The sequence below is a fragment of the Osmia bicornis genome, chromosome 12, assembly GCF_907164935.1.
Source record: "Osmia bicornis bicornis chromosome 12, iOsmBic2.1, whole genome shotgun sequence".
NCBI classification, from domain to species: domain Eukaryota; kingdom Metazoa; phylum Arthropoda; class Insecta; order Hymenoptera; family Megachilidae; genus Osmia; species Osmia bicornis.
The window spans coordinates 7421164-7446812 of NC_060227.1; the positions used below are offsets into that span (position 1 = coordinate 7421164).

The window sequence follows — 25649 nt, forward strand, 5'->3', positions numbered from 1 at the left end:
TTATGATCGAGAGCAAAAGAGAGGTTATTACCAAATGCGATCAGCAGATTAGGCGTGCGTGAAGTGGGTGGGTACACCGGAGGCATCCAGTTTCTTTCAATTGCGCCATCCCGAGAGCTTTCAAGGACCCTCCGGGCTGACCATCGAATACCAGACGTGGAAAGCGATAATTTCGCCTGGCCATTTCACATTTCGCGGCCTAAACGAGCCGCTAATGGAAAACAAGAATTCGTGGAGAAATAAAAAAAAATATTGCACCTTTAGAGTTCTACGACACGCGATTGTCTATCCGTCGTGTCAGCATCCGAAAGACCGCGAGCAGAACGGCATACCTTTGGTGCGGCGATCGAGTCGCGACATTGCAAAACCGATAGATCGCGAGGCACACGATATATCGGGCGTATATCAGGTACCGTTGCGGCCTCGCGACGTACCTGGACGCCAATGTAAAATGTGAAACCAGAGACGCACCCTATTCCGTAGGAAAAACAATACCGTTTTATATGTAAATCTACACCGCTGGTGTGCACCGAGTTGTCGACGACTATCGTCACATCGTCCTCCGCGATAAACTTGGACAAAGTTCCAAGTCGAAGTTCAGCAAGTTGATCAGCGAGTTGATCACCGAGCAGCTGGTAATTTGCTGAATAGAAACACTCGGTTGATTCACCGATCGGAATCTAGAGAGCGCGTTCCCTTGCCAAATTGGTCAAACGTATCACTTTGTAGCAGAGTTTCAATGTACCATTGGTATCGAATCTGATGATTAGAAAATGTAACAGTTGTATTCCGAGTAATTGCAATTTTTACGACTCGGCGGTCAGGTTAATTCCCTCGAATGATAACAGAATTATCGCTTCATTCAATGACCGTAATTAACGATAACGGGAGGTACTGTTAAACGGCCAGAGGCGATCGTGCAAAAAAAAGAAAGAAAAGAAGAAATGCATTACGTGCAACAGGCGTTACGTGGACGCAACCATGCGCTTTCGTGCACGCGCGCGTGCATGCATGTACCCGCACTTCTGGTGGCGGAATGATAGATCAACCGTCTCGATACCGATCTCGGGCCGAGAAAAGGGTCCGGAACCTGGTGCACGCTGCTACACCGCCTCGCGAAACCTTTCTCCCGTTCTCTTGAACGATATTTCAATGTAACGTTTGATACGTTATCAATTACCCGCACCTTTCTCGCCTTACGTCACGCGAATTTGCCAGATTTTTTTTTTCAACCTCTCGTATTTCACTGCTTGCTTTACCAATCGCCTTGACAATGTTCCACGAAGATTCCGCCAGCTGGTTAATCCTCCAATGACAAATCACCCGTAACTTTATTATAAAAATCTTCATTTGTTCCTGTAACTTTGACTCCCGGCATTTTTTCTGCGCCGAAGAAAAAGGTTGAAAATAAAACTGATAAAAGATTCTGATTGATGATGCAGTAGCTGTTGGAACAGCTTCTTACGCTTCTCCTTCCACGACGAATAAGAAGAAAAAAGAGGTGTCACCCGATGCGTGTTCCTGTTCATGTTCATAATAAACACGTTCACGTGACGATAATGGATCGCAAGAAAAAAAAAAAGAGAGAGAAGAAAAAGAGGTGAGACGATGTGCTCGATGTACCAAAGAAACGCTCGAAGGAAATAAGGTTCTCCGCGAACGACGTAACAAGCTGTGATTCATTTTTCTGCCGCGGTTGGCCTTTGAGATCGAGATCCCTATCGAGGATGGTTCGGTCCGATGCATCACTGCGCTCCGGTGCAGCGCGTGTGCACGCACGCGCTCGTGACCACGCGGCTTGGGTAGATGTTCATCTCGCTGACAGCTACGTAGGCATACATTATGCGTGTCCATATGCACCGCCGCGCTGCATAAGCGCCAACTGCTCCTCCCACTGAAAATGCATCATCGTTGCACTGACCAATCGAAAGGAAACGGTGCTAGTTTTCCCCCTACCGTCACGCGTCGACGACATCGCGACGCGTCGTGAATTACGCTCACCATCGAGCCGAAAACGCTGTTCGAGCAAGAATTGAAAAAAAAAAAAAAGAAAATGAAGTCAAGCGTCAATCGGGCATAGCTCGAACGATTAAACAACAGAATTTCCTTCGCTCTGGTCGCGAGGTGTTTTCGCAACGATCCAGGATCTACAAAAGTCGAAGTCGTGCGACCAGTCAGACCCAGGCCAGGGTCTGGACCAAGATTAAAACGGTTAACTAACGATGCCGTTAAAGGAAGATTTAGAGCGAGCGTTCTAACAAGGTGGCGCGAAAATGCGCAACACTGTGGACGAGATTCGAGGATCGACTATAAAGAGGATCGGGACGCATCGACGATGGAACACCGACAAACTGTTACGATATCCGGATTGGTACATCGAGATTTCGTTCGGTCGATTCCACGATGCCTCGAAGCTTTCAGCGCGGGAAATGTCTCGAACTGTTCGGCACCTTACTGTCCCAATTTGTAATTTTGCTCCAGGACGCGTTTAACCTATTTGGTACCCACCCAGTGAAACCATGGATTTTTTTTTCAAGAACATTGATTCCCTGTTGAAATCACGAGTGAGCTTCCGGTGTTGGACGCTATCAATGGGTTCTTTCACTTCGATCAGCCTCGTGGGCCTTTCGTCGCGACAACGACGCGTCGCGGTGCAGCATCGCGCCGATACTCCGGCGAGTAGGCGTCTAATGATGGGTTCTCACCGCGTGCACGCGTCCGTCCCGTGTCAATCCCGCGGGAAGTGTCATCGTACAGAATAGAATGCGAAAGGGAAGAATCCGTCGCGACACACGTTGGTCGCGAATTCCGACCCACCTTTCGTCAGCGTGAACTATCACGAAAGATCTTCGACTGGCATCAGCAGGATACGATAATACAAAAAATTGCAAAATTTCTTCTCTACCTACGACGAGTATTTAAAGTTTCCTAAGTGCTCCGAATGTCTGAGATGTACGAGGGAAGATAGAAAGGATATTTGCTCTCGTTGACGACGTAACGATTAGAAACTTAACGAAGAAATGATTCGAGAGGAAGATAGAAAGAAAGAGCGAATTGTCTCTTCGTTCAGCGAACGAAAGGTCGCAAAAAAACGTCACGAAAGCATGAAGTAGGGAGAGAAGGGTCTTCGAGAGTGGCTCACGTTTCTCGGGCCCCCCTCGTTTTTTCTTTTTCTTTTTTTTTTTTCATTCTTTTAATCTGACCGTAACGCTCTGACCAGGTAACTGTGTCAGGACTGCTGTGCCCGAGATCACCGTCGGCGGTGATGGTTGCGCAACAAGGCGGAGCGAAGCAGATCCACGAGGATCCGATGATCTAAGGTCTCGAGGCGTATATACCTACACTGCCTCCTCGATTTACCCGTCGTACTTAGTTTCTCGGGCGTCTCGAGCAACCTAAAGCTAAGAAGCTAACCAGAGATTGACCCAGAAAGTCAGAAGTTGGAGATAATGTTTCCTCCAAATATGGCGGTGCAAGGATGAGTAATTCACGCACGATTCACCTTCCTTTATTCCTTTATTTATTTATCGTACAATTTACACTTTGATTGAATAATGAGAAAACTAACTTAAGGAAACGTGAAAAGTTCTCTTAAATCTATTACTAATCTGCTAATTTACTAGTAATTTACTACTAATCTACTAGTCTACTAATAAAAAAATCTACTGAAGGTAGAAGAACGGGAATGAAACGGTAACGAGTTGGCCCGGTCCTAGGACAACCGGATCAAGGTCTAAGATCCAAGAACCGGCGTGGCAGTCAAACATCCTGTGGTGGGGCAGTGATACAGTTGCGAAGGTGAATTAGTGACCTACAGTCGAGGAATAAAACGAGGAATAAATACACTTCTTCTGTGATCTTAGAAAAACAGGTATGAAAATAATGATTGATCCAGGAAACGAAGTGACGTGACGCGAGGATGGACGGAAAAAAGGAAGACGATCCCTGCACGATCGAGGTGGGGTGTCGGTACAGTTGCAAAGGTGAATTAGTTGGCCGAGAGGTTACACCGGGATTAACGACACAGAAGAAGAGATAGCCGAGCGTTACTCCCGACTCCTCTCTAGGATATACACCGTTTGGTGGGAGGATTCCGGTGTGTCAGTGTCCACCAGGTAGGAGTGGTGCACCAACACTAGATCCACGATTCATCTCTGTCTCTCCCGCGCGTCTCCCTTGGCGGTGAGCACAGTGAGGGAAGGAGAACGTCGAGGAGGAACCTAGTAGAGGAAACGATGGAAGTTAGAAGGAGAACTGGCGGCTGCCGCTATAGCAAAAGGAAGAAGACGCGAGGAACAAGGGGTGGGAGAGAGAGAGGATCGTGAGAGACGAAAGACGGGGATGGAGAGGGCAGGTCGCGTGCCGGCATGGTGCTACTCCCGTAGCTGAAAGAGAGGAGAGCACTTACCTTCCCGACGCCACGTCTCTCACGGTTAACCCTAAAAGGACCCCCTGCATATTTTACCGACATTTCAAATCTATCATATGTTTGTCACATCATTTTTTTATTTAGATTCAATGACAAAAGATAGATTCGGAATTTCCTGGAATCCTCAGTTTCCTTAAGAACTAGTCATGAACAGCTGACGAGACACGACAAAGTTCGGTCATCCAGGGAAACATCATCCTACCTGGACCGCAGCAACGATCCACCCAGGCTACGACACCGGCGAACGTCCACCGTGTGTACCTCCTGGTTCACCTACCTACCTACCTACCTACTTACCAACCTACCCGCCATCCTACGGGTTCAGTCTCCCCGCCCAGTCCACCGTATACCCTTCTCCTCTCTCTTTCTCTTCTTCTTCTTCTTGTTCTTCATCTTCTTCTTCATCTTCTTCTTCCTATCTGTTGGTCTACTTACCTCTCCGTCCCTCTACCGTCGATCACCTTTTTCTCCCTTACTCCGTTCCTGTTCATCATTATCCAACCAACGATAGCACACCGTGCTCTTCTCTTCAGTTCAGTTGGCGCGACGCAGCTTTACTCACCGATACACTCGGCTTACTCACCACCGTCGTGCACAGCCTCTCGTCGTCGCGTCTTGCCGCGCCTCGCTTCGCCACGACTTCTCCCCGTTACCCGCCTCGCAGATCCACGACTCGCAGCGAGTCGCGTCTCTCGAGAGCGTTCGCTGATATTCCGCTTCGTCCACGAGGCAACCCGACGGGGGGGATATCACACGCCTCGAGAGAGGACCTGGACAAGGAGCACCAAACGATCGCCGGACGGTGCTGAGCAACGTGCTTCACTCCTTCCGTTCCTCCTCCGTGCTGAGCCAAAGAAACGACCAGTCAGCACCCGACTGTCCTGTCGACACGACACGCGATCCATCAGGACACCACGAGATCGTCCTCCCTTCGTCGGTGTAACGACGTCCGAGGACCTTCGAACGTCAAACACAGGATACTAGCACGGTTGGTGAACTTGGTGAACCGGTGAAGATCGAATCGATCGTCGCGTGCTACCGTTCCCCACCTCTTCATCCACGTCTTCGACGACGCGACGGTCTTAACTGGAAGGACGATATCTAGTCAAAGGGATTCCTTCGAAGGATTATCTCGCGTCCATTCAGTGATCCGAAGAAGAGTCGCGTGACACGCGTCGCGAACACGTGGTCGCCACGAGGCACACCGCTGAAAGCCACAGTCCCGTCGCGACACCTCTTCAGGATGTTCAATCGGACGTTTCGTTCAGGATATCGGTAGGAACACGATCCTAGCCGTGGATCGATGAACGAAGAGGAAGAAGAAGAAGAAGAGTGCTCGAGTGTGAGGAATAGTGTGCTGTTGTTGAAATCCAGAGTGAATCTTACAGTTTCCATTCTTCGCCCTTTCTTTCATCTACTTCTTCTACTTCTCTCTTATCTATGACTGACTGACTCTTCTCTTTCTATCCCTTGCGTGGTATCGTAACGTGGTGAACTCGTAACGGTGGCACGTGACCGAGATTGAAAAAGAAAATATAAAGGAAAACGGAAAAACGAGTTCGAGAAAGGAGGAAAAAGAAGAAAGGAAAGAACGGAACAGGTGGGAAAGTGAGAACCGTTCGACGCAAGTGCGACTACCAACCCCCGACTTCAAGGTCGTGGAATGACGCATAAGGTAAATCGATTTTCTTTTTCTTCAAAGGGTTCGAGCGTTAGCACGAGCGCCGCCTCTGAATATTTATGAAGCCGCCACCGCCGTCGCCGCCGTGTGAATCGAGAGGCGACCACGAAGAAAACGTGGCTACCTGAAATTGATTGAGACGTTTCGTCGGCTTCCCTCGTACGGTTACCTGTCGATGAAATCTCGCTTCGTACTCCTTCCTCCCTGTGTTAACAGGAGAACTTCCGTTCCCCCAAGTAGTCCGGTTTAACCCTCCGCAGACGATCGCGCATGCATCTGCTACCATGTCAGGGATACGAACACTCATATGTGCGACCAACGAATTTTTACCTCTCTTTGCCCAACGAAAGATTAACGAATCGAGTAGAAATTGATAAATAATTTAAAAATTCCAATTTACAGGTGCATGTCTGTGATTTATACAAGTCGTTTTCAAACCGTTGCTTCTCTTTAAATCCGGATTAGCCTGCATGTAGAAAAGGACGAATAACGAATAGGTGTATGAATTGTAAAATAGAAACGAGCGAGGCTTTCCCTGGACAAGAAGACTCGCGATCGTCTAATTCGCCCGGAACCAGTTTCAAAGTCGCGCTTGCGATCCCGTTTCAAAAATAAGCATCGCCCACGCTCATCCTTATATCACCGAACGGTTCGTTCTGCCGCTCAAGCAACGAGACATCGCGAAAGCTATGTTCCCGCCGCGATGCCCGCCGTGTTTCCTCGTTCATAAATTTACGCGCCTCCGGACTGGACGAGCGACTGCGCCCATTCGTGCCACCTCTAGATAACCTCGCGCTAGCTGATCCGACGTAAATGAGACTGGAAAGCTTGCCAACAACTCTTGTAATTTCTAGAAAATCACTCTTTGTTTGTTGCTTAGACTCCGACATAGAAATTTACCTCGTCTCCAGGTTGACCAGCGCAAGTGATAATATCCGAATCTAGTGCGCCATGCGGCAATCACTATTATCGTGAAGATTATGGATTAGTTTTTTAACAATTAACTAGGCACGTTAAATATAAAATCTAGTTACGACTAGTTTTCCAATCGATAGAAGGGAATTCGGATTATCGATGCGTCATTACATAATAATGATCTCGTCGAATAGAACGAATCTCAAAATAATTGCCACTATCGTGTTTTGTAAATACAAGACCATTAACCGCGCGTATCTTGAAATTAATAGCTCTTGCACGATGATAAACTTTTTTTTTTAATATCGTGTTGCCGTTCTGGTACCGCTTTGAAAGGTTGAAAAAAAATGGAGAAAGCCTTTCGGAATCGTTCGATATTATCGGTGTGTCGCGTCAAAGGTATGGAAAAGGCGTTATTGAGAATCGAGCGTGGCAATCACACGGTTCGCGGAAGATTCTCATGAACGAGGCAGGAATATTCGTGGGTGCCGCATAAATCTCTGCAAGTCGGTCGTCTGTCCGCTCTTAACGATCCAATGATTAAATGCCATGAATTCCCCGAACCGAGATACATTATTCATAGAGAAACAGGCCGGTTCGATAGTGCACGCAGCACTTACGGTTCCGAGGGTGCAGCAACGTTAACAGTTAATTGATAACAGGTAAGCCAACGGCGAGGCGCCTGGATTTTTGTTGCCGGGACCACGCCGATCGAAATAGACCGACAAGACCGTTAACGGTCGCGCGAAACCAATAGGATTGGCCTTCTATCTGCCTCTTTCTCTTCGTCTCTTTCGTACGCGCTCCATTATTTTCTTTATTTTCGTCGATCGATCCGCGCCACGCCATTAACGATTCCTTAGCGACCGTCTTTTCTATCGGTGTAATAATTCACCGACGACCGTTGGCCGGCATTTTTCTCACCCGGACCCGGTCTGTAATTTACACTGGCACTTCGTACAATTAACGCTCAGGCCAGAGATAAACTCGAGATCGAGGGCGGCGTTAATGAAACCGGCCGATTTATTATCGAGTTAAGTAGCATAACCCATTGATAAACATTGTTGCAATGTTTTCAGATAAATTTACATTACCTTTTTATTAACCGGTCGAAAGGATCGAATGTAGCAAGCCGCGCCGGTGTCAAGTGGTGCAGTTGCGCGAACTACTGCAGGTCGCTTCCTCTTTTTTTTTCTCGATTGCCCAACGATCGCGATGCGTAGACGTGTACCGACGTTATTTGAATACGGCCACTATTACGAGAATGGGAAGCACGACAATCATGAGAGACTCCCAGACGTTCGAACAATGTCCTCGCCAGCGGAGATCCTCGCCTCTGAACTGGCGCAAACCGCAATAAAACGGTTCCTGAACGACAATACCGTCGCCGAACACTGTCTTTCAGGTCTCTCTGCCTTGTCATCGTGTTGCGTTATTATCATCCGTTCGTTTGGAAATTGTCGCAAAACACCGGTCTGTCTTTCCAAACTGCATCGCGTGAAACGAAAAACGTTTCTTACGTCTGAGTTATAATTGACCTGACCACTAGCCGTTCCAGGATTAATAGAGCGTACGAATATTCCTGATTCGTATCGGTATCGATGCGTCGCGTCGTCGGATTCCTGATAGGAGACAGGACTAACTGTGGAAAACTATCAAAGAAGTAATCGGATTCCGGTAATCTTAGAAAAACGCGAAACTTCTTCTATCGTGTAGGTATCCAGCGATACCATTAGAATTTATTAAACATTAACCTGATGGAGCAGTAAAGCCGTGCAACGAACCGTAATCCGGACGAATCGCGTTTAACGAGAATTTATACGTTGTTTTTCTAAAATGTCGTTGTCGGTTGTAAAATGTAAATTGGAGCCGGCGCGAGGCGGAAGGAGAAAGAGATGCTCGGTGGCATAAAGCTTGCTGCGTGGGCACGCGTACCGACCTCGTCTATTTATACGTCTCTCGCGTACAATGGGTCTCGTTGCTTTCGAATTAAATTCGAGCAGCGTACCGCAATGCCATTGTTAAGTTCATCGTCGTCACGGTGATCCCACCTATCGTAGACGACCGACGCACACCCACTTTTTTCACCGGGAAAAATTCGCTCCGAGGACGAGAGCGCATCGTCGCGGAATCGATTTTCCGCGTCATCTCGATTAAACGTCGGATTTTCGATATCTCACCGAGGGTTGGACTGCTTTTACTTTCGGGGAAGCTTAAGCACGCGTTCGAGATCGTCCACGGCGATAGGTGAGAAAAGAAACGAACGATTTATAAACTGGTTTATATAGAAGTGAACGGGCGTGACACGTGTACGGCGTGGTTCGCTGAAAGATCGTTCGGTGCCGGGAGCCGAGGCTACGAGCGTGTCATTTTTACGAGCACGGTGCAATCGTCGGACATTACCATGGGCATGCAATTTTTTCCGTTTCCTTTTTTCCTCGCGGCTTGATTTACAACCAGCGTAAGAAACAGAATCGATGCGGTGCGATAGAATAGCGCGCTGGGCACCTCTTCCTGGTCCGTCAAAATGATCTTACGTCGTCGCGGATGATTATCCTCGGCGAGATCGCTAATGGTCTTTACTAATGAAAGATAAAATAAACCGAAACGTGAAAGCTTGTGGAATCTGATTACCATCCATGAAAGGGAAATCTGTTGGTTCCAAGGTGGAAACGAATGAAACAAATGCGATCTGCAATCGAATCCGTCCTTGATCGTTTTCGCGAAACAAGCATTCCGATGTTCGGCGATTTCGGTAGCTTCGATTTCAGGCCACAGTCTACATTCGTGACGTAAGAATGTTAATCGAGATGGCCGTAACGCGACGGATAACGCAAAAACATACATTACGCGAGGTTATTTTGCTCGCTGTTCTCTCGCCTCGAATCTTCGTGAAAGCGTTTCCACTCGATATAATTAACCAGCGACACGTAATTAATTGCATGATTTAATATCGACCAGGACCTGTTACAGTGCCTTTATATTAATTTCATTACGCATCGACTTTAACGAGCCGCGTGCTGAATTTACGCTTCTCTCACCGCCCATCCGATATACATGGTGTCTTTCGAAAATACGATCTTCTTAACTCTTTTGTTCACGAATACGCCTTTGTTTCTTTCTCTGGTGGTTCTCACTAGCAACACAGATGGTTCTCCAAACTTGGACCTTTTGATTAATCATACAAGTATGACCAAGTTCGGATTGGAAGGATGACTAGATGCACGCAAAACAGTCTAGGACGAACTTTGAATCGACCATGTCCGTAGAGTGTACTCTTTACACCGTAAAGAAATAAATTAGCAATTCCTAAGCGGACAACGGGCAGGAACAATTTATTCGTCCATCCACGTTCATTATCCTTCGACACGCAGCTGTTCGAACACGGCTGACGATGCAACAAACGCACGTGCATCAATCTGTTCGATCGTGTCGTATCGTCGAAGGTTACGCACGTGTGTAGATTTCAGTCGTGCGGATCGTAAGCAGACAGTAGGTTTGGAAACGAGCGAGGAGTAGATAGTGCCGTGTAGTCGGACGGATAGTAAGTAGAATAGGACGAATCGAAAGCGGATTGACAAGTGGATCTATAGCGAATAAAACGTACCAAAGTCCGCTAGATATCCACTTCTCTCGCGATTCGAAACTAAACTCATCGTCTTACGATCCGAGCCATTTCAAACGAAAGAGTCTCTGATAATTGGCGGAACAAAATAGGTAGCAAGAAAAGAGATTAAATCCAAACAAGAATACCGAAGATCGAAGAAGGAAAGAACGACGAAGTGGTAGTTTCCTGGAATTCCGTGAATTCTCGCGGGGAATCCTTTCATTTATGGTTGTTCCGCAAATGACTGGCTACCGATGGCCTTGAAAGGACGCTGGAACACTATTTGGATCCAAGTAGCCGAGCAATTTGTAGTCCGATCGCGTGGCTGTTACAGAAACCGTCCAGCTTCCCGGAACGCCAAATTTCGTTTCTCGCGCGTGAAGCAATCGGCGTCGCTCGAGGCGAATCGTTTCGATTTTCCTCGTTTCTCTTCGGAAACGCATCGAAACGGAAGCCAACGATGCCATCGTTCGCTGTCTTCTGCGAATCGGCCGGGAACGATTATCGTTCGACGAGAAAACGCGTGCCAAAGATCGCGTTACGACATCAGGCGGATCGGATCGGATCGGATCGACTACGAAGAAAGACGAAACGGTACAACGTTCGCGTCACTTCGTGGAAAGTTGGTGAACCCCGATATTCAAGCAGGCCCTGGCCAATACCTCGTTCACAAATATATACAACGATCAGGCACGAAATCAGGAATAGATTTTCATGAATTTTCCTTCGATGCGGTTGTTGGCCAGCCGTTGGCCTGATTCTCTCCTACTCTTCTTTCTCTTTACGTAGCCGCATCGATGGATACTCGAAGTTGCAATTTTCGATCTTGCGAATTTGCAAGAATACTCGAAAGACTTCTCGGAGCGTGCAACGGTATGCAAATTTCAAATCTGAATCGAAATTACTCAACGGGTAATTAGTGATGGGTAAATGGCGGATGTTTATTCATTTATAACATACGCAAGAAATATGCAAATTATACGGTACGCAAGAAAATGTAATAAATTCTTCGACAGCGTAAAAAGATAATACTTTAAGTCACTCGAAGAGAGAAAATGTTTGATAAAAACGTGTATTTGCATAAGCGTTTGCAGCTTATCCATCAGTGACTACGCATAGGATAATTTTAATTCCGAACTCAGATTTGCATACTATCGCATGCTCTACATTCTCAAGAATTACCGATATTTGAAGTGTTTCCAGACTTTCTCCATAAATTTATATTCGAAGTATTTGATAGTTGATCGTCGCGATTCTTTCCTCGGTGTCTCGTCTCTGTCGTTATCTTGTCGCGAGCGTCCATCCCTCGGCCTCACCGCGCGGTGCCGTCTTCGACCGTTTTCTCATGAAATATTCACGTTGTACGGAACGAAATCATCGTTTGTTAGTCAACCGCTCCTCCTCCCTCTTCTCCTCGTCTCGTTCGTCCCCTTTTCTCTTCGATCGGTTCGCAGACGATGCGAGAAATCGCCTCATCGGCCACATCCCTGGCACATTTCTTTCCTCCCGTTTATCGCTGACACAGAGAAGGGTCATTCGTTCGGTTCACGTGTACGCGACAGAAGGAAGGAAGTCGTGTTCCTATTCTTCGTTAGATGACGCGATAGATAAACGACACGTGGATTTACCATAAACGGGTTTCACGTAATCGAGAAAACGGTAGCTTATTGATCTACTTTGTTGAAAATCGTTTACTGTTAACCGAACGCTGCTAAGTATAGTACTTTTAAGTGGTAGGTACTTGGGTTGGAGAATGAAAGTACGATAGCTCGGTGAACGCGTTAACAGTGCGATCGGTATAAAGACTGGAAAGTAGATCGAGAAGATTGAATTTAGGGCAAATAGGAGGTTGGAGGAGTCATCGGTTACGCAACAGTACGATTTACAGCACTCCAATTACGAGCATCGTTCTGGGGCAAGCTGGTTTGCCCCAGGTGGCCCACCGCGAACGATTACGATTAATCAAAACGACGAGATCATTATTTGATCGAATCCACACGGTGCCTGCGCCACGGAGGCTAATATCGTTCGACGCATTAATTAAAAGTCACTTTCTAATACGTCGAATTGAATTACACCGGTTCATCGATCGTTGCGTGCCATCGCGCACAGGCGTTCCCCGTTGCGTCTATTTTCTGTCCTGTCGCCCGACTTGTTTTCTCATCTGCCACAGATTTCACTCCTTTTAAATCATACTCGTCTGTTACGGCCAGGGAAGGTGTTCTCTCGTGCTCAATTTTCGTCTCTGTTACGGCTCTGCGTTCACAATAGGAACAGGTAAAGAAGAGCCGGCTGAAAATAGTAACCGACCTCGCAACCCGAATCGAATGTTCCGTCCGGAAAGTCGGCGACTCACGGTAACCTCTGGAACCTGTATCTACTCGTAATTATATTAGAACCATTATCGATAACTGTCCACGACTCTTATCGTAACGATCAATTGATTCGCAGAAAAAATAAAAAGTAATGCATAACAAGGTGCATCGGATATTCTTTCAAAGAAATGACAAAAAACCTTTTAACATAGTTCGATATGCATATCAGAGGGCAAGAGATAGAAAGATCAAGATGAACAAACAATGCCAGTGGATAAAAAATAATGGCGAGTAGTAGATCGATCGATCGCGTTGTAAGAATCGGTTTCGTAAAACTCGGACGTCCGCCAGCGGGCATTTTCGAATGGTTCGAACCGTAGAAAATGATCATGGCCTGCTCGAATCGGCGTGTCTAACGGCAAAGCGAACCGTTTGATGTCTTTGTTTCGACGAACCCTTCCTCCATTTGCCGCGCCTTTCTCTTCCTCGGCTTGGCTTCCTTGCAAACGCAATACTTGGAACAATTTTCCGATATTCATTGAGAATTGCCCTCTTTCGACACAGTTGTTAGAATTTTATTAAGCAAACTAACGAATAAACCGCTTCTTTTTTCTCTTTTCTTTCTAACGAAATGAAATTCATCTCCCGCTGTTCTGCAATCGGCAAAGAACTTTAGCAAGATTCAAGTTTGACTGATTAAAAGGAGTCACTTTCTTTTCCCGTCCCTTCTTCGAATCATTCTTCTGTTATCGCGTAATTTGCAGACAAATGGCTGTTACTGTTACCAGACGCGGCCTAAACGCGTTGCGTTGTGAGAAAAATTCTCAGCCCACCATTGTCCGGGCCTCGATCTAACGTCTATAAATGGCATAATCTTCTTCCGGCGTGGATGAGAAATATTTAGCGAATTTCAGACGATTAACATTCCGCTTGAAATGGGGCTACCTCGACGAGAAAGTGGTCGACGATGTTCTGCAAATTGTACACATCATTTTTCGTCTTTTCGCGATACACTTTGTTAGTTTTGTGTAATATTTTCCACTTTCTTTTGATCGCAAGTGAAACAGTAATATGAAATCTGAGACGGTATCGCGGTGAGAGTATGCAGCGAAATTCCAACTGCGCACCGATAGCTGAAGTTTTCATAGGGAAACGCCTGCAACGAGCCGCCGTTTATCTAAATCATAGAGATACTATGGAGGAAACGAAGGAACGTTATCTCATAGCAGGAATACTGAAATATGGCCAAGCGTTTCGTCTGAAATTCTCCAAATCGTTACGCTGGAATATCCTCGACGAGGAATCGCCAATGAGTCGGCTCTCGGTGCACTTTGCGTTTTTCTACAATTCGAGCCAGCAAATTCTCGAGTAGGAAATTATCTGCAAACTACTTTGTATCACGGTTTCGTTTCACCCAGACCAATCGAGCTTACTCTGCGGATTAATTAGACGTAAACATATAACGAACGAAACGATACGGTTCGGAATGCTAATACAAATTTAATAAAGTGTTTTATGAATTTATTTTTATTAAACTCCGTAGTAAATACATTGCGTTACGTTCGTAGACGCTATGAAATAAAGATTGGAAAGCGTTCGAAGTGTAGAAAATATTATTATCCAGAATAGGTTTCGAGAGGAATCACGGATGATACGTTGCTTCCTTGGAAGAAGAATTGCGGTCATCGCTGACAGCATTGTCTTCCTTCGATCCTAATTGGCAAACGCCTATTAGGGTCACAAAGTCCGTAAAAGTACCGGAAACCAACTGGAAACCTTCTTAATTTGTTCGTCGCGATCCAAACGAAGAGATTGGCTGGCCGGTCGATCGGCTTAGCGAAGCGCGTTACGACTGCGTTTCCAAGGAACTGGAACAATAAAAGGAAGAAATCACTTTTCCTTTCGTCGCAACGCGTCTTTTAAACCCCACGTAGATGATGCCTCGAATATTTTCCTGTTCTGATGAAATATTTTTAGTATTCGAGAACTGTTTAAAAGATCTCCGTTCTAATGGCGTCTAACGAAAGAACAGTTTCAACTGCAAGCGAACACTTTCTCGACTCGGGCCAATTTGTTCGCAGATTAGTCTCGACTTATTTATCCTAACCGTCTTTCATCCATCAATTTAAGGCCCGTGGGTGAACACCGAGCGAGATAATTACCGTTTCATGGAAAAGAAGAAACTCGATGGTGCTCGGGTAATGTTTCGTTAACGAACACGTTCCCTTTCTCTCTCCTTTCTCCGAAATACGATTGCAAGGTTACCGAAGAGCGAAGGAAACGCGTGGGTGCAACGGATCGAACGTTAAGAAACAGTTTCATCGTAGCTTTTATGTCGTCGAAGCGATATCATAAATAATGGACCGGGTAGCAGCCAAGACGAAACCCTGTCGACAAATTAATTCTGCCAGAACGGACATTGGCCGATGCAAGTATCGGTAAATAAGAAGCTCGATGAATAATGAACGATGTCGTACGTCAGGCCGAATGAAAGTAACATTGAAAACGATTAAGCGGCACAGGAACCGTACTACTCCGCGTTCTACCGCTTTACCACCTTTCACCGACCCTTCCCGGCCATTGTTTATTGTTGTCCATTACCCTGTGAACTTTTTTTTCCTCCAACGATCTCCTACAACATCGTTCGTTCTTTTATTTCCATCCACGATATCGATAGAAGCCTCGTTAAGTGCATCTCGGGATCCATTCAATTAGCTATAATTTACCTTGAGAAATAATAAGGAATCATCGAAGATTCTATCGAAATTTCCTTCAGATTTATCGTTGCTTTCGATCTGTCGACCAACTCTGTGCCGCCAGTAAGCTAATTACGATATTACCAAGGCGTCGAAGTAATTATAGCGAGGACAAGGGAGCCCAAAATTTGCCTGCTCTCTCGTCGCACACGTGGAGCAATATTTTCGTGTCGCGCGAGCCGTATGAATTCAGCAACGAGTTTTACTTTATCTCCGACACAGCGGTGCTTAAAGCGGCGCGAGTCGTAATTAAATGCCGGCACCTCTTGGCCCCCTTATCGGCAGCAACGATCATGCCTCATACGGAGTCCGGTGCAACGAGGAAGCCTTTCTTCTTCTTTTTCTTCTTTTTCGACCGTGTCTCTTCTTGCGAACACGAAGAAACGAAAAGGCAGGTTGCCGGAGAGGATCAAGATCTTACGAAGAGAGGGAGAAACAATTTTAACTCTTTCTTTTCTACATAGTCACAAACTGGTAGATGGAAGTTTGTTTCTTTCCCTTTTTTCATTTTTTGCCATGTGGCAATCGACGCGTTAAAGTCCTCGGTTCTCGTCGCTGCAAAGTGCAGCCGCAATCGTTTGACCGACAATGCATATTCGTCGAAGGAAAGTGGCACGCGCTCGAGTTAATTGCGCAAAGAGGATCATCGTGCGAGTCGCAATCACGAGATAATAGCAGTCCGAGGGCGAACAATAAAATAGCTCGTTAAGCATTGAATTTGAATATTTCACGCGACTACACAGGACACACCTCTATGTTACACCTTCTTGACGATTAAAAGACAAAAAGAAGAGAAACCGTTGCGTCATGCGAAAAAGAAACAATTGAAATCTTCTCTGTGGCCGAGGAGCAGACCAATGACGTGGCTCGTTCGGGTAACAATCAATTTCATGAAAAACTTTACACTACTCTGACGATTGCTCAAATTTCGCGCTCAACGATGCGGCCCTGTAGGCGCACTTACGGTAGGTACCCGTAGGTGAATGTCGGGAGAGAAATCATACCGGCAAGGACGACAGAGCGAGTGCGACGGAGGGTGAAAGAGAAAGAGAGTGTAAAAGAAAAAAAAAGAAGAAAAGAGAGACAAACCACGCCCGAGACTCATCCTGACTTTCTAGAAACCGAAAACTGGATCGTGGCTGGCAGCCGTGGATCTTGGCCGATCTCCGGAGACGTCGTTCGAGCTTGATTCACGTAACAGATGTCAGTCTTTAAGGATCGTGTGCTCCGCCTTTCCTTCTTCTTATTTCATCCAACGTTCCAAGGAGCCGGCTACCGTTTCCCGAGGACATTACTCACCGAGTCGTTCGGAGAAACTCCGCCAAACTCGGCAGATAAAACGTCGCGTCGTCTGGAAACGAAATTCTTTGAACACCGTTCGCGATCGTGTTACCGGAAATCCGTGCAAAGAACGTTCGTCGCTGTCGATCAACGGCTGGTCAGCTCGTTAAATCGAAACGAAAAGATTTGCTCGTAAAGGCTGCGTTGTTTACTCTGAAAAATCTGATTAGCACACGCGAGTTTCTCTTTGATACGGACCATCGAAGGGGAACAAGGGAAAGTACGATATGTAAATCGAACTTAAATCGAGCACATCTAGACCGATGACAACGGTGTCCCATCGCTTTCGTCGATCCAAACGGAAAAAGAGGATAAAGTCCATCCGTTGTTGTCGTTAGGGATGCGAAATTGATACCTTTCGCGCTGTCCATCAATGACGGTGAAATTCTGGTAATAATCCCTCTGGTATTATTATCCGTTCGTTTCTCTTTTTACACGCAATGACAGGTCAACACAGATCCATAAGTTTTTTAACATTTCCATTTAATTCTGTATCATCGAATAACGCTCGATACACTTTCGATTCTCTTGGTCGCGTTCTCTTCTCCACTCTCGTAATTAACGCTTTTCACTATTGTCGGTCGCGACGAGCTTTTTGCTTTTGCTCCTTTTACGTTGAAACGGGGTTCTTGCTCCTCTGCGAACTCCTCCTTTTCCCCCCATGTGCCCCTTCTCTCGTTGCTATTCCTGTCGCGAACGGATTTCTCTTTCATCGGAACTGGACAACCAGCTGAGGATTAGCTTGTTCGGTAACTGGATCGACTCGCGTGAAAACGACACCGGCTGTGAAAGGATTCCACGATTTCTCGAATTGACGGGAGCTTCCTTTATCAAGAAATTCCCTCTCCGTGGTCGACGCGAACGCGAAGATGGAGCGAATTCGGCGAAAAGAAGCCGCGTCGATGTCACGCGCCAGTGGAGATTTCAACGCGCGCATAAGCGATGCTTCGCCCGCTCGGTGATTTCAACGCCCGATAAGAGTGCATTAATGAGACAACTTGTCCCCGCGATGCGTTATTAATGCCTCGCACTTTCCAATAATCGCTGTTCAAGTTTTCGGTTATTTGTCGGATTATAATCTTTGCAAAAAGAGGAGATACGGTTTTCGCGCGAGTAGGTATGTGTGAAATGAAACTAAAATACGTGTGTAATACCATTCATTTATTCGACGATTGAAATCGTACAAACGAAAGTGTTATATTTTACATTCACGATTAACACTTAACGCGTTGTGCCCTTGAAAACAAGTGGTATTATAAACTCGACTACGTGTTTTAACATAGCCTAGTCTCACGTCAAAGCATAAAAATGCGAGCAGTCCGAGAGATTAATTTCTACGGCTTCTGAAATCGTCGCCTCCGGCTAAAAAAAAAAAGATTCGTCGCTTCGTGCGACTTGACGCCCGATGATCCATCGAATCTTATTTCGTTCGGCTCTTCTGTCTCGGGTTTATCTATAGGAATTATTTGCGAAAGCAATCGCGTTACCTATTGTCTATCAAATCGGATTAAACCATAAGAAATGTGAATATTAAAGTTGGGTAATTATCATGGCGTGAATTGATATTCTCGTTTCAGATCATCCCGTGCGACGAGCAGGAGCAAGGCCAAGGGTGACAGCGGCGGTGTGATGAGCGGATATCTCGGTAACATCACCCTGCCCCCAACGTTGTTGCACGACCCGAAGTATCCTCCAGCCATGCGGGAGAAGGACTCGAGTCCAAGAAAAATGCCGGGCCATATCAGCCCAAAGCAGGCGAGCATTTACCCGCTGAGCGTTCGCGTGTCAGACGTCGAAGAATTGCCGTACGACTTGAGCCATGGTCACGGCCGCGGTCTATCGAGTCCCACGAACCAGCAGCAACACCAGCAACAACCCCATATGAGTCCCGCGGCTAGGCCGCCTCAGACACACCATCAGGACGATCTCGACTGTGAGCCGTTGGATCTGCGCGTCGATCACAAGAAGGAAAGGCTGACGGACGAAAATCAGAACGAGATAGAGGTTCTGAATCAAAACAGTCTCGGTAACAGTATCCCTTACCACACAGTCCTGTTCCCCCAACACCATGCCGTCCATCCGTTGGTCTTGGAAGCCATGTACCGATCGCATCACCATACCTCCCCCGTTCCTGACCTACCGAAGATCCAAGTTCGAGCTCTGCCGACGATGGTACCTCTACCACCGAACAGATTCCCATCCACCACCTCGTCCACCTCACCCTCCTCGTCGCAGACCGTTCCCAGAGTACCCAGTCCTTCGAGTGGTCCTCAGCATCCTCAACAGCAGCAAAGCCATTCGAGCCAACAGCAACAGCCACCGCAACCAGCGTCCAGCCTTCCACCTTACTCCATCAGCGTACAAGCCGGCCTGAAACCCAAGGACAGATACTCGTGCAAATTCTGTGGCAAAGTTTTTCCTAGATCGGCCAATCTAACCCGACACCTGAGGACGCACACCGGCGAACAACCGTACAAGTGTAAATACTGCGAGAGATCGTTCAGCATCTCCAGCAATCTCCAGAGACACGTCAGGAATATCCACAACAAGGAGAAACCGTTCAAGTGTCCGCTCTGCGAACGATGCTTCGGTCAACAGACCAATCTCGACAGACATCTGAAGAAACACGACGCGGATGGACCAACGATACTGGACGAGGTCAGATCAAGGTACCATGGACAGCTGCCAAGGGCGGACGAGTCGTATTTCGAGGAGATTCGCAGTTTCATGGGCAAGATCACGTCGCAGAGACAAGGGATACCTTACTTCCCTGGTCTACTCGGACACGGGGGGGACGAGTTCAGGAACGACAAGCAGCAACTCCAGCTGGAAGAGAAGAGAGGCGATTCTTCCTACTTTAGCGACAGGGACAACCTGAGCTCGAGGTCGAGCAGCACCACCAGCAGGCCTGAAAGTGTACAAGAAGAACAGAGGGAGGTCAATTCACCGCCTATGTCGCCCGGGAACAACACCTGAGTCCTGGCAGATCGATGTTCCCAAACGTGCTACCATGAACACTTAAACCTATCCCCCGAGAGACAGAATTATTTTTATACGATACACCTTGTCGTTCTATGCGATTCTCGCATCTTGAAGCTAGGATTTAGCGAATTAGGAACCGGGTGCCTTTAAAGTACGTGCCTAATAATGTTCTCTAAGATCGAAGTTTGCGGATCTCGATTGCACAGAGGACGAGACTCGACCTTAAGTGCCGATATTTTTTAGTTTTACTTTTACCATCGCCGTTCGTGATTCGAAAAGTAAGGTAAGTTTTACGTAGGGTGACTTTAAGAAACGGGTCTAAGGCTTCGAAGGTTTGGACCCTTTTTTCAACATTCTGTATAATCGAGCTGTTCATTTCGCGTGGTAGATCATTTCGAAGGGAAGTTTCTTAACGCGCAGGCTGTCGAAATGTCATCGTAAATACCGATTACTGATTCTTCGTTAAAGAACGTCTTATTCAATCGCGTTCGCTGCTGGAACGAAGATCGGCACAATCGCTACGGGGAAAAGAAGCCGGCGTGGAAAACAAAAACGGTCAGAAGGAAAAGATCGATCGAATTTAATGCGATTCGTTCCAGCGGCAAAGAAGCATTGAAAACGATGCTTCTCGATTTTACGATCTAGAAAGCGAACTTCAACCACTCCATCGCCTCGAAGCTAATCCGCGGCATCGATCGGTGAACCGCCAATGATGGATAATAAAATAGAAATCGGTGGGCGGATCCGTGCGGCTGTCAATCGACGGTCGACAGGTCTAGGAATTGTCCTCTACGAGGAAAGACAGGAAATTCGACGGTTCAGACACGAATCATTAAGTTTTTCATCGAGGTAACCAGGAGGTGCCTTGAGAATCCCGGGACCATTTTAACAGGCTATGAAATCGCGAAGGAAACAACATTTTTATTTGTTTCTCTTTTAAAATCGAAATGAAAGTAGCTACAGAAGCAAGGAAAATGATTGCAAATGGCAGCGAGTACATGGGAAACGCGTTCACCCGGGGAATCTATAAGTTGACATGGAAAAGTGGCGTACTTCCTGCCGATGATGATTAGCAAAAAGAAGGGAACGAAAGGCGTCATCAGTAAGATCCCACACGTCGACGATATATACCCTTCTCATTTCCTGCGGACGATCGCTGAAAACTCTACCCGGGGCGAAACGATCTAATCACCTTCCGCTGTTGCGAATTCACCGGTACTTTCTAATCGGTAAGCTACCAACTAACATCCACGCGAGCCAGAGTTACTTCGACCTTGAGCCGAAGTGGTTCACTTCGATTAATTATACCCGATCTAGATCGGCATCGACAGCAACATCGATCGACCGTTCGAAAATTGATACCGGATGATTACATAGCCTGCGAACAGTTATGTACCCCGTTCGAAGTACATCAAGGTAAAAGATAGCCTACAATTTCTTCAGATAGAAACTCGTTAACGAATCATCCACGACCGTAGTCCTTAAAACGAAGTTTAAACGCGATTTTCGAAGATCGATCGAGGGCTCCGATCGATCGACGCTATCTCGGAGGAAGTATGTTTCCTTCTCGCTGTAGCCGAGCTCCGTTAGGCTTCGTTTCATGCTTCTACCGAGGCTCTCTCGGCTTGGCTCCTTTATTGCGTTTCACTTTCGCGATGAGCTTGCCCGTGCGATCGGGGCGTGGCAAAAGTGTAACGCAACAGAGGTCCGAGGCCATCTCGTCGACCGGGATCGTGTGTATACATGTATATGCGTGCCTCTGTTCAACGAGGCACAAGTTGGCCGCCACGAACAAGAAGAGAGAGGAGATGTATCCGAGATCTATATATCGTCGTCGAGAGCTTAGTCACACCTCGCCACGTCCTCGTTGCTGCATCGATCTCCTTACGAAATCGGTAACTCTCTTAAAATGGATTTCGTGAACCGATCGATTCTACTGATCGCTGATGCACATGTTGATGCACCTCGATCGACGACCAAACCGTCTGCGCGCCTTCTTCTCCCTGTGGTTTTCGGTCGTTTTCACAGTTGCGGTTTACTCTTCGAAATAAATTTGAATCTTTCATCTCCATCATCCGGCTTTTTTCGCTCGTTTTCATTACCATGCAGTCACTGACAGGATATCATGGAACGTTGTATCGAAAGTTTCCTCATGGACGTCATTTTTCGATGATTTTATCGATTCGAACGCACTACCCAGGTTTCCTTTATATCGATACACCTATCAAGGTCGCGGCTTTTCGTGCGCAAATCTAGCTCTCATATAATTTACAAGAACATTCGAAACTAGAAAGCGCAAACTGTTTCTCACGCGTGGATCATCGTTCAATGGGACTCCTTGGGAACGAATACGGCCAACCCCAACCATCGATGGTCGAACGCGTTTACCAAGGTCAAGAGGAGATCTCCCTCGGGCCTGGGTGTAAACACCGTCCGCCTGCACCTGCGCTACTTGCAGTGAATGTACAAGGTAGAAAGTACCGATAAATTGCCGCCTAATATCGTGACGGCGTACCACGATCGGATGGCTCTTGCGCTTCTTACTTTCTTGGATTCAACAGGCGACTTTTAGTTTTCCTTATCCCCTAATCGTGCCGAAATCTCTTCTTGAGATCGACTTTTTTCAGAAAATAAAATTCATGCGAAACGGACAGGTTGCAAAACAACGCACGGAAATTCAAATCGCGTGTTCGTGGAAGTGTTCGCAATCGGAAACGAGGAATATCGTTCTGAAAATGATACCAGGATACGAAAGGTCGACTTTCGATAGAAAAGATCCAAGTCTCTATAATTTCCGCGCTAGTCAGTTGACCAGTTTCATTGCGAAAAAGAAATTTCTCGAGGGGACGATTCTCACCGTCGCGTCGTCCGCGCGACATTTTTCGATCTCATCTCGTTCCAGTTTGCACGCGTGATTTCACTCGTGCTCGCTAACGGACAGCTCGAAAACAATTCCAATTGCGACAGCCTGCTGCGAAAAGAAACTGAAAGTCCAAAAGGAAATTTTCGTTCTCCTTTTTTTCTTTTCTTCTGCCACACGAGTCACTTTGTACATACGCGATTTGGCGGTTGCTCGTGTTACGAATAATAACGTTAGCGTGATACAGGCTGTTCCAAGTTTTTCTTTTCATACCGTTCGCGTAATATGGCTGAAAGAAACATGGGACATTTTGTACGATATACACAGGTGTACCTATAGCTGCTAGAATTCGAAACGAGGCTCAATTTAGTTAGTCCAAGTTGTCGCGGATGTATTAGTTCTCCAAGCAACGACGAGTTCTCTAATCAGTGGTGCTGTCAAATTTTCGAAAAACTTCGATGCTTCAAGTCAAATTTCCCCACTGGCTTAATGGTGTCGAACTCGTCAGGGTTTAAAGCATGGAAGGCAGCTAATCCCGCGAATAAAGCGTGCAATTACAACGCGGAGGTCTCGATCCTCACGCAACGAATAGTCAGCCGCGCGCGCGCGAGGTGTACCAAGCGGATTGTAAAAAGTACATTTAATTTTTATACGTAGCAATATACATACACACAAACAGGCAGAAACATAGAGATCTATATGCAGATGATTATTGAAGAAAATAATACAGATAATATATATATATATATATATATACACATGTATGTATTTGTAAACCTTACCACGATTGTGATTTCACCGAGGTTACCGAGTTAATACGTATTCTATCTACTGTTTAGCCAGAAACGCGGCGAAGCTACGATGCGCTCGTTACCTTTTTCTTCTTTTCCGTAAAACCGCTAGCTCGTAAGTGTACGCACATGACCAAGCTCAGTTCGACCCGTAGGGTTCTTTCTATTTCCTTTTCATTTCTTTCTCTTTGTCTCCTTTTACATAGTCAAATTTCAAGTGGGCCAAGTGCCCGGTATCGTCGTCGCATCGAAAACATATCCTCTTTCTCCTTTTTTCTTCTTTTCTTTTTACAGAGATTACACGTTTATCGTAAGAACGACAGGATGATCTCGTCGCAAAGATGAAATTCGTTCGTCGAGAGGCAGGATTTCTTGATCGCGAACGATTCCCTTTCCTATTTTTGTATTTACAGGTAAATCCACTCTGTTTAGCCCCCCCGTAGTCGCGCGTCCTGTAGTATAGTGGTGACTGTATATATGTTCATATGTAATATTCGATTTGAGAAAAATATATATATATATATATGTATGTACACATACGAACATACAGAAACGAAAGAACGTACGCGTGATAATTTATTTGAAAGATGGTCTCGTTGTATCCGTGCTTTACTTTCTCCGCTCCCTCGTTAGATTCCTTCCATCAATCACTGTGAAACCTTTCATTAACCGATAGACTTAGCGCTATTAACGCGGATAAATTCTTTCTGGTGTAGTGTAATTATCGAGCCTTCCTGGCGAGGCCCGCGAGACTCGGAATTTCTGTTTCGAAGGAAGATGTGCCGGTTTCCAGAAGCTGCTACCTTTCTGTCCCCTTCTTTCGCGGGAAAAGCAACCGCAATTAATGTGAGAAACGGTAGATTGACCAGGGTCATAGACGTGTGAGAACCGGAACACGCACTGGACTAAGGACGTGACCGCGTGGACAAACGGCGAATTTAGATAATTCCACGATTAGTTTGTTCCAATTAAATCTTTTTATTACGAAAAACCATTACCCTGACTCTTCATCTAACACTGTCGAGTCTTGAGTTTCTTTCGATATTGATTTCTTCTTCCTCAAAGAAGATTGATAAATTGTTAAAATACATAGATGCAAACTCGTGGCTGGTTTTTACGATCGATATAAATCATTTTTCATTTCAAGCCAGTTCTTTTCAAGCTAACGAAAAAACAGTGCAGAATTTTCTACGCTTCTGATCTTTAATCCGAGTCCTCCCTTTATTATCGCCGAGGAAGACGTTTTTTCACCGTCATCCTCACGATCTCGGAAGTTTTTGTCCGCTCATTGCCAATCGAGAATATTCATCGAGTCTATAATTATAATACCTGTTATTTAGACTCGTGCTCGAGTTCTTTTGCAAATCTGATAAATAAAAAAAAAAGGTAGCTAAATGTCGATTGAATTCCAAAGATGATCAGACGAGTTTGCCTGGACGGATCCAGAAGATTCATCGTCGACCACTCGCGTGGCTTTTCTGCTCGTCAAACGATACCGATCCATAAATAAAGGCTCACTCATCTTAGCCAAACTTGGCCTGGAGGTGATCGAATACCGAACGAACAGAGAGACTAGGCCGCTTCTTGGCCTCGTCGAGGACGTGACTTTGACCCAGATTATCGGTAAAGTACGCCGGTCGGACGGTAGGCAGGAATTCAAATTGTATCAATCGAAATAAAGTTTGCGTATTCTTTTATATTTTTCATCAACGCGCGAAAGGGCTGACGATTTCTAATCAGAAGCTTTGAATCGAGTTTATTTTTCAGGGACCTGGTTGAACACATTTCAACGACGACGCAACCTTGATGACGGTAAAGATGATTCGTCACGTGTAACCTTAAGAACTCGGTGAGTCATCAACTGTGAGCAGCATCTTCTCCGGAATTAACTTACTACCCACTTAGGAAATGTCTACATTTGTCTAAAAAAATGTAAGCGATGCGGCGTACACCAAAGTGAAGGATGAAGTGA

The 25649-nt window shown here is 46.1% G+C and overlaps 1 protein-coding gene across 1 annotated transcript; it reads left to right on the forward strand.

Moving 5' to 3' along the window:
- The first annotated feature begins 4824 nt into the window (after positions 1 to 4824).
- LOC114878025 (MDS1 and EVI1 complex locus protein EVI1-A-like) lies at positions 4825 to 24221 on the forward strand. Its single transcript, XM_029191361.2, has 2 exons — positions 4825 to 6104; positions 18622 to 24221. The coding sequence occupies exon 2, from the start codon at positions 18674 to 18676 to the stop codon at positions 20018 to 20020; it is 1347 nt and encodes a 448-aa protein (XP_029047194.1). The 5' UTR covers positions 4825 to 6104; positions 18622 to 18673; the 3' UTR covers positions 20021 to 24221.
- Positions 24222 to 25649: the final 1428 nt, after the last annotated feature.